This window comes from Nymphaea colorata, chromosome 8, assembly GCF_008831285.2.
Source record: "Nymphaea colorata isolate Beijing-Zhang1983 chromosome 8, ASM883128v2, whole genome shotgun sequence".
Taxonomy (NCBI): Eukaryota; Viridiplantae; Streptophyta; class Magnoliopsida; order Nymphaeales; family Nymphaeaceae; genus Nymphaea; species Nymphaea colorata.
This window is the reverse complement of record NC_045145.1, coordinates 12,181,563-12,191,398: the sequence shown is the minus strand read 5'-3', so window position 1 is coordinate 12,191,398 and position 9,836 is coordinate 12,181,563. Positions and strand designations below refer to the sequence as shown.

General features: G+C 37.7%; 1 protein-coding gene across 1 annotated transcript; it reads left to right on the top strand.

Annotated features, from left to right (window-relative positions):
* The first annotated feature begins 5,102 nt into the window (after window positions 1–5,102).
* LOC126410334 (uncharacterized) lies at window positions 5,103–5,690 on the top strand. Its single transcript, XM_050079351.1, has one exon. It carries the CDS (start codon window positions 5,103–5,105, stop codon window positions 5,688–5,690), a length of 588 nt encoding a protein of 195 aa, XP_049935308.1.
* The last annotated feature ends 4,146 nt before the right edge of the window (window positions 5,691–9,836 follow it).

Genomic DNA, 9,836 nt, shown 5'->3' with positions numbered 1-9,836 from the left:
TGGGTGTTATCTTTTTGGGTTAATGAGGTAGGAGCTGTACTAAGTTGAAGGTATTAAATCCAATGGGCATAACATAACTGCCAATGAAAGTACTGGCAAGTTTGATGGTTAGTTGGATTTAATTCTGAGTCATGCTCCTGAGTCAAGGAGATGAGATGTGGAATGAAGTTGAAGGTATATTGTCCGCACTCCCTAACACCATGGTTGGCAAACTCGGTGATCCAACTCAGAAATCGCTTGAGTCATCTTGAATCGCTAGGAAGTGAGTCATGGTTCCAGGTTTGATCGGTACACATCTGATTTTCAAAAGAATCATGTCTGAATCACCCGGGTTGCTTGGAATAGCTGAGTCGGCTCTGAATCACCCGAGTTTGGTTGGATACAAAAAAAAAAAAACAGCGAATCTGTCACTCATACCCATTTTTTTACAACACTCATTTGCAATGATTCAAGCTCTGTTGTTAGTCAGAACTCGAAAGGAAGCTCATAGGCAAGGGTTTCGTTTGGCTGTTCATTCATCTTTTTTCTCTTGTGATCAGATAACAACACTTATAGTGATCCAATGGGAAGCATTAATAGTCATCCGACAGAAATCATCCAGCATCCTGGCCTCTCGAGAAGCCATCAAGCAGAGCGAGAGAGAGAGGGAGAGAGAGAGAGAGAGAGAGAGAGAGAGGATGGTGAGAAGGACAGTAACTAAAAACGAAAATGAGACCAAACCCGAATAAGAGGAAAAAAGAGGGCGAGAAGGATGAGAGATGCATGAGAAACTCTATATCCTCCAATGAAAATAGAACCCATAATAATGGTTTCCTATGATGTTTTTCGTATTACTATTTAGAAACATTTTTTTCGTTTTTTATTTTTTTCATTTTAGTGACCACCAAAAGAACATAATTTTTCAAATTTCAATCTTTGAACACCACAAAAACAACAGTAAAAGCATTTTATTATAACTTTAGCTTTTGAGACCCGACTTGGACAAGTCACTGAGGCAATTCGGTAACCCAGTTGGCATCCGAACGCATGGGTTGCCAACTACGCTTGACACAAACTTCGATCTTGTTGGTAGATTCAGCTCTCGCTAGGCCACTGACATATTCCTCTCACTCAGCAAAAGGCTTTCTAAAAAATGTACCACTGCATGGTACTTTCACATTTTTGTCATTGTAAGGACTCGACCCACTATCGGGCTCGGACTCCTAGTCCAGCGAATGCAAACCTACTCCTTAACAATTTTGGTTTCAGGCTGAAAAAAGTTAGAAACTAAGACAACCAACCGTTTAACATCTCCCTTTATAAGCCCTTGAAATCATCTCACAATCGAGACTAAACTTTACTATAATACACCCCCTTTAAGGCACATGCATCTGTCTATGTGGAACCTAAGTCTGAATGTTGAACCGTGCTCTGGTGCCACCTTAACGACCCAACCCACTCCTATGCTTGGGTTTATAGTCTTGTAGATCACAACCCACCTCCTAGAAATTTCGATTTGAGCTTGAAAAAAGCTACGAACCAGGACAACAAATCATTTAACAACTCCCTTTAGGAGCATTTTAAGGTTTCTCACAATCTTCCATATGAGACTAAACTTTTGAATTGTTACAATCCACCCTTCTTAAACCACATGCATCCATGCATGTGGGATCCTAAGTCTGAGTGCACGAAGGTGTGGTAGAAGCAATTGGGCTATAAGCTCTGAGTACTCAAAGGGAGCAGCCAGAATTAGTTTCCCATGTAGAGGAAGGGATGGGTTGCAGGTTGGAGCTGCAGGACATAATGGGAGGTTTGGATTCTATGGTAGTTATGATGAGAAACCTTAATGCATTGAGGGAGAGAGAAAACAAAACTGCGAGGGCCCCAGATAGGGTCTTTCGTGAGTCTTTTAATTCATTTATCAGCAACTGTTGGCTGAAGAAAGTGATTTGGAATAAGGAAAGAGCAGAGATAGTATTTACCTCGTACCCTTTCACTAGTAAGGATGTACACGAGCCGAGTTGAGGTCACTCGACTCCACTCATATCTTATTCAGTCCATGCTCAAGTTGAGTTGTACCAGGTTAGCTTGAGATCAACCCGAGTAGACTGAGTCCCGATTTGAGCTAGACTCGTTTTAGTTCCTTTACCAACTGCCCATTTGACTTTACCACTTTTTTGCATTTTAATTTAAAAAAATACATAAATAAAATGATAACCTAGATCAAACAAACTTACTTGAACAAATGAACTTACTTGAACTTAGCGATGTCAATATACTGGATTTGAATTGAATATCTAATCAAACCGATCCAAAAAATTGGATGTGAAAAAAATTTTAATATCTGATTAAGAAATCAAATCATATTTAAAAAATGACATCCAACAAGATTCAGATTCGGATATGCATAAATACCTGATTGGATTCGGGTCAGATTTTTTTTTTATACAAATTTCCTATATCTAATTCTTTTACATTTTGAAAATTGGAAAAATTCGGTTCAAAATTCAGATTCGGATCTCAATAAAAGAATCAGATTGGGAATGTGAAATCAGATTTTGAATTCAAATTCATATCTGTTTTTTCTTTATTCATATTCAAATTCGAATTCGAATATGAATATGTGAATATCCAAAAAAATGGATATAATTAAGGGTATGAGGTAAAATATGAGAATTCGTTTTCATTTTTCACTTTTTAATGTCTTACCGACATTAATAAAAATTCAAAAAAGTTATTAAAAAGATAAAATAAACCAAAACAAACTAAAATATGATTATATTTTTTAGAAAGTATTGCAAAAAAAGGAGAAAATGCAATGATTTTGATCTTTCCAAAATATCATGACAATAATTTCACTTTTTCTCATTTCTTTTTTTTTCTTTTTTTAACACAACCAGGCCAATAATCAGACTACTGTACATATCTATATAGATCCTCCTGGTAAGTAAATATGTCAATATATCCAGATTTATTTGAATTAACGGCTAGGAATGTTCCTCTAGTCGAGCCAACTCGGGCACGACTCGAAGTTGCCCAGTTAAGCTTGACTTGAACTTGGCTTGTAAGTTAAACGAGTCGAGTTGGAGCCTAAATGATAACTCAAATTTGTAAATGAGTCGAGTTCGAGTTGGAAGAACCCAACTCAGTTAAAATCATTCAACACTAATACTTATTTTTATAATTTCAAAAACATAAAATGGCTTAAATAAAAATATAGAAAGTTTAAGCACAAAATATATATTACGAAACATGAGCTTAAACATGCGAAGCTCGAGCTTGGACTCAGTTAAGTGAGTCGAGCTGAAGTCAAACTATATATGAGTTTAGTCGAGTTCGAGCGGGCCCAGCTCGAGCTCGGCTTGCTTTTTGTACATTCTTATTAACCGCTTTTGAGAAATTTTGTTCCCAGGATTTCATCTAAAAGGTACATTGGAACTTCATCTGGTTTGAAATGCTACTAAGAGGTTCACCATAAATCATAAATTGTTGAAGAAAAGCAATGTATCAGCAACTAGTCTTCTTGCTTTAATTTTCTACAGCTGCCAGATGATTGCGGATTGGCAATGAGATTCAGATTTGGTTAATCGGGTTTCACACTCTTTTTGGGCTAATGGCTGGTTGCTGCTTCAAGTGTGCCAGAGGAAATGGGCCAATGGTTGGTTGCTGGTTCGAGTGGCATGGGTGACATGCCCGGAAGAAAAGCAATGTATTAGCACGTTCTAATGCAAGTACCAACTTAGCCAAGCAATCAAAAATAGAAATTTAATTAATCAGGCATTGCAAAAAGAAGACGAAGAAACATTCTAGCTAAGAACTTCACACCCTTAATTTCTTTGGTAGTTCTATGGATTTCAAGGGCTTCCTCTTGCACTGTCAGGTGGTAGTTTGTTTAGGTTCGGTTTGATTTTACAATCTAAATTTCACAAGATATTTGAGGTATAGCAATACCCTGATCATGATATATGAACTCATATATAAGGACTCTAGGGATTCAAACGAGTTGGATTTCTAACTTGAAGTTGGTTTACTTTAATTGAATCCAGATTCTGATCTGGCTACCAAAAAAAAAAAGTGCCAAATCACTAGTTAAATCATATGTATGTATGCTATAATATTTAGACCATATTCACAACTGTTTCTGCATTTTAAACTATGGTTTTTTACAGGGAGCTTGAAAATATCGTAACATTTCAAAAAAATTAAAATCTTTAGAATTTATGAAAAAGCCGAATAAGTACGAAACTAATAAGACAACATAAAAATAATAAAAACTATTAGAAATAAAAATAAAAAATGGAAACGATCAGTTTGTTATTAGAAAAAGTCAAAAAACACTTAAAAACATGCAAAACGCCATTTGCTTTTTCTTGCTTCATGTTTTCTCAAAGAAACAATCTTTTTGCCATTTTATGTTAGGCTGATCGAGACCAAAACCCAAATTCATATCCAGAACTCAAATTCATATTCGTTCGATTAAAATAAAAAACATATTATTTTTTAAATGTAAAATAATTTTTTTAATATAAAATATATTTTTAATAATAAATTATTTATTATTATTCAAATAAAAATTATATTAAATAACATACCAAACCGAGCCGAACCCCATCAAATCGACTCAGACCGACCTGTTAGGTTATCAGATAAACTGGTTTTTTGGGACCAAATTGGAAGCCAATCAGATTCAGTACGGAGTTCCGTCGAGTACTCGGCCCAGCCATAAGACACTGATATATTTGTCACGCTTTTAACACGTTTTTTTTTTTTTTAAATTATGTTTGTTGTGATTAGACCATATGGACTTTCCATTGGATTCAAAGGTGCACAACCACACCTAGTTATAAATTCAGTAACTATATATGTTTATATAATTTTTATAAGTCATGCTTTCTACGTTAATTCTCAAATAATATTAGCCAGAACCCGAATTCTGAAGCAAGGGTCAGCACAGGGAGGGTTGCTCGAGTTGTCAGCATCTCCATTTTCCTCTGCCTATTTCAGAGATCAGAAATTGAATGGTTCCTCATTTTCAGTTTGATCTTTATTTGGCGTCCTTCCCTCCCATTGGGTAAGAATTGCTTCTCTTTCTCTGCTCTTCCATCTGCTAAGAAACGGATGAGATGGCAAAAGTAATCAATGCACTTGCAGAAACAGCTACTTCTCATTTGTTGGGGGCTGTAACCATTTTGTTGGAAGAGAAGGTGAAGGTCATTTTGAATGCAAAAGATGATCTCAGGAAGCTGGAACGCTTTCAGAAGGCGACAAAGATCGAGAGTGAGCTCAAGGATGCCTTTTACGATGCCCAGGACATTGGGCTTAGCAAAAGGGAGAAGGATTCGGCATTAAACAGAAAGGTACGAAAGCCTTGGAATACTCTATACTCATGCTTTAAAGAACATGTTTCTTTTCCCTACCACCTTGGTAATGAAATCAAGAAAATCAACCAAAGGCTTGATGAAATAAATAATGATAGGGAAATGGTGGATTTAGGTACGATCAAAACAACACCAAAAGTGAGTGGTGAAGGTCCTGTTAGTGGTGTACAACCACCCATAGGCAGGGAGGGTGATAAGAATGCCATAATCGAAAAGCTCTTGTTTGATGGAGCTACGCTGAGTAGTGCGCTGGATAGACATGTAGGTATTTCTATTATCTCCATGACAGGTCAAGGCGGGATTGGCAAGACAACTCCTGAAAAAAGTTATTGAAAAGAAGGTAGTCAAGAAGTATGGAAAAAGAGGATTGGGAGGTCAATGCAGATAGTGGGATTTTGGAATGGAACATGTCTGCCTCATCATCATCCTTTGGATGTGGTGACATTGTTCCTGGTCTCATATTGAGCTACGATAACTTGCCACATTATTTGAGGAATTGTGTTGTATATTGCAGCATTTATCCAAAGGATTATGTGATAGGAAAGGATGAACTGGTCATCAATGGTCGGCTCAAGGATTAATTGAGGAAAACGAAGGGATTGATGCCAAACTGACTGCAAATCAATGTATTAATGATTTGATAAAGCGATGTTTATTGAAGAAACTGAAAAAAAGAAGCAACTGAAACTACATGATATTTTGCATGATCTTGCCTTACATATAGGTCGAGAGGAATATAGTCATGCTTCTGCTACTGAGCACACTCGACATCTATCTCTGCTCAGCATAGACTATCCAGAACTGCTCATGCATGGTGCCTCAGGAGCAGCAAATAAGTTGCGGACATTATTGGCTGATTGGCATTTGGTTAATATTGCATGCATTATCAATGTAAAGTGGCTGAGGGTGTAGTCATTGAAGGGCTGTGGGATCCATGACTTCCAAATTCCATTGGAGAACTTGCACTTTTAAAGTATCTGGACTTAAGCTATTCTAGAGTTAGACGGTTCCCTAGTTCAATTGGCAAACTTTGTAACTTGGAGATGTTGAGTTTGAATAATAGTAATATTATTGAGTGACCAAGGAAATGTTTGAACACTGGAACTTAATGTATCTCAGGCTTGAAAGTACTTGGTGTTTGAGTTTTATAGCTGCAGGCTTGGGCAAGCTTAGCAATTTATGGACCTTAAAAGAGTTTCTTGTATGTGATGTAGCACAAACACAAGGGGATGCAATATTAGAGAACTACGAGGCTTGAATAAACTAAAAGAGAAGTTGTCAATAGAAGGTTTGGGGGCAACATTAAAAGCAACCGATGCAGAAAAAGCACAATTGCTTAAGGAGAAACTTGGTCTAATCAGTTTGGAATTACACTTTCAGGCACAAAGGTGATGACAAAGTCACTAGTGCTTCGGAACAAAGTGGTGTTTTGGAGGCTTTGCAACTTCCAGATGACCTTGAGAAGTTGAAGATTTGTCATTACAAAGGGCATAGTGACAGATGCAGGTCAAGCGGGGACGACATCAACCCACTCCCTTTAAAATGGTACTTGTTCTCAAGGCCCAATGAGTGGGCCTCTCACCATCCAAGTCCCAAGTATCGTGCTATCCAGGACCTAACGGTGCACGTCTTCTTGCATAATCCACTGAAGAAGGCCTGCCAATATCATGAGGTTGCGAATAACATCTTCATGCTAGTCGGCAACTAGTGATTGCCTTGGTGAGGACCATAGATGAGTGCAGACTGTTAAGCTTGTTGTAGGCAATGAAGAAGGGTCATTGGACTATAAAGGGTTCCCACATAGCCAAAAGATGATGAATGTCCCGAGATCACTTTGCAAGTGTTCTTGTTTAAATTTTGCCCATGCTGGATCATGGAGAGGTTCTCCATGATTGTCACAGCAAGCCAGGGAGGTTTCACTGTACCGGTTAAGTGCACAATTAAGCCAAGTTGCGGGCGATTGAGAGATGCTTGTTGGAAAGGACTGCTTTGGCATGGATCTGGCAAGCAGCCAATGGAAGCAACACAATTTGCGTTGTTTGTACAGCTGCAGAAAACACATAGTAGTGCACTCTTGGAATGGCTTAATTGTCGGGCTGTGAGGCTTCTTTCGCTTGAGTTGGCCTAGGATGTTAGCGAATGTGAAATTTTGGAAGAATGTTTGTTGACCTTAGTACCTTCAATTTGATAATTAATTGTATAAAATGTCTACACAATTACAAAACCCTAAAGTTTACTCTAATTTTTGTTATTGCTGGATTACAGCGCATTGTTGCCTGATTTTTGCCTCAAATTTAGACCACGTCTAATTCAAGTTCACATATAATTATTCGTAGAATATTATTTTCATAGGTTGTCATTTGAATGCTTTTTTGGATGTTAGAATGTTTTTCATCACCTGCCTAGAATGTTTTCCGTCACCTGCCTTTTTAGCCACCCACCAAGCGTTTTTGTCGAATTGTTTAAATGAGTGGAAAGTTATATTTTACCGATGGACAGTCTTGCTGTCGATAGAATTTTACCCAAGGCCACTAGCATCTTGGAAATAATAGATTATTCCCGACGTGACAGGATGTTGGTAATAACCAATATTTACCTTTGTTTAGTTCATGCTGGTGATACCTTACACTAGACTCTTCTATCCAGTGTGTCGACGAGGATGTTTACCGACACTCCCTTTATCAACAAAAGAATGAAATGTTGGTAAAACCATTGCTGACATCCATTCTATTTTCACTGACATTCGGTGGCTGTCAGTAATGCTTAGGTTTTTTGTAGTGCTAGCTGAGCTGTTGCCCAAGGCATCCCCAGCTCCAGGCAGGCCCCTGCCCAAGGCGACCCCTGCCCAAGATGTCCCCTGCCCAAAGCATCATTTGCTTGGCGTCCACCTACTCCCCACCTTCAAGTCAAGCCCAGCCTGGCCTCCCCTATTCTGCCCCGTTCTAGGCACAATGCCAACCCGTTCTAGCCTCAATCCTCCCATCGACACATGGTTAGATTTCAACCTACCATGCATATGATTTCAATAGATTTAATTGGGCGGCTCATTGTATTCAACGAAAAATAAACAATGGGTTTTAACGAGCAGCCATTAAGGGGCTGGCTGCAGGGGATGATCAACCCACTTTCACCATGGCCAGTGACTCATAGCAGCCATGGTGGGGCGATCATCATCCTCTATCAAGCCAAAGTCAAACACTCAATTACTATTTTGCAATAATCAGCTAGATCGGCCACTTGCATGCCAAATTTCTAGTCGCTTGACACTACAAATCAGACCCTAAGCAGCCTGATTTAAAAGCTGTCCGTTGGGTCACCACGAAAAAAAATATACATATTAAAAGCATATGTGCATCACGATTCTCACAACTAATCCAAACTAAATTTTCTATTTTTGAAAGTTCGGAAATAGTGTATTCAAACATAGGAATGAGAATAACACTGGCTTGGAAGAAAATGTTGTTCATTCGTCTATGTGATTGAATGTTTTAATGATGTATGCAAAGAAAAAAAAGACGAATGAAGCCTGAATGGTTTCCTTACTGGTTGGATGAGCAACAAATCAGACTTCATTATCTCATCAAATCATTTCCCCAAAGAATCTGATCCACTCAGTTTATGAGTGCGGTCTATATTGTAACTGGAATATACCAATTGCAATGAGCCCGTTTTAACCTTTTCGTTTGTGAAATTTTCAGAAATGCTCGTGATTTTGAAAATCAGCAATTAATAAAAATATATAATCTTGTTGGGTTTCAAAAGGAAATCCTCAGACTTTGATCAAGATCAAAACCTCAAAAGAAATTCAATGTTTTACAAAACCCATTTGGGAATACTTATTTCCAAAAATCCAATCATCTCCAAAAATAATGCTATTTTCAGAAATCAATATATATTAAGCTATTTCCAAAATCAAAATTCAAGAATCATTTTTTCAAAACGTTTCTTCCTAAGGGAATTCACAAAAGTGATATTGCTACCCAAAGAGAAAATTTGTCAAAGCCCAAATTCTCCAAATTTTCAAACAAATTAATTCCTTTTGCCTACCATCTAGTAAAAAATGAGTTGAAATCAGCCTATCAAATGAATTTTTGCCTACCATCTAGTAAAAACCTAAGCTTATGTCCCCCTCCACATCAAGGATGTGCTTGGGGAACAGTCTTATGTTTTCCACCTCCAAGATGGACTTGTGCCTATGTGGGATTAAATTTAATTATGCATGGAGAGAAATAGAGCGAAGCATGAATATACACATTTCATGCATACATGCACTCACAACATGAATGCACCTACTCAAATTCACCAAAATCTAAGTGAATCAAGTTGGAGTAGCTTTCATGATTATGTCATATTGCCACACAAACTTGAGCACCTCACTTATTTTGACACAAAAGCACCAAATTTTCAACATGGTTATAAAACCCAAACTTTCATAATTAATTTCAAAACGATTCCATTGGATTTTTCTCAAAATCAAAC

What these genes read in the sequence shown, in the direction of transcription:
- LOC126410334 (XM_050079351.1), top strand. Translation starts at nt 5,103, where the DNA reads ATGGCAAAAGTAATCAATGCACTTGCAGAAACAGCTACTTCTCATTTG.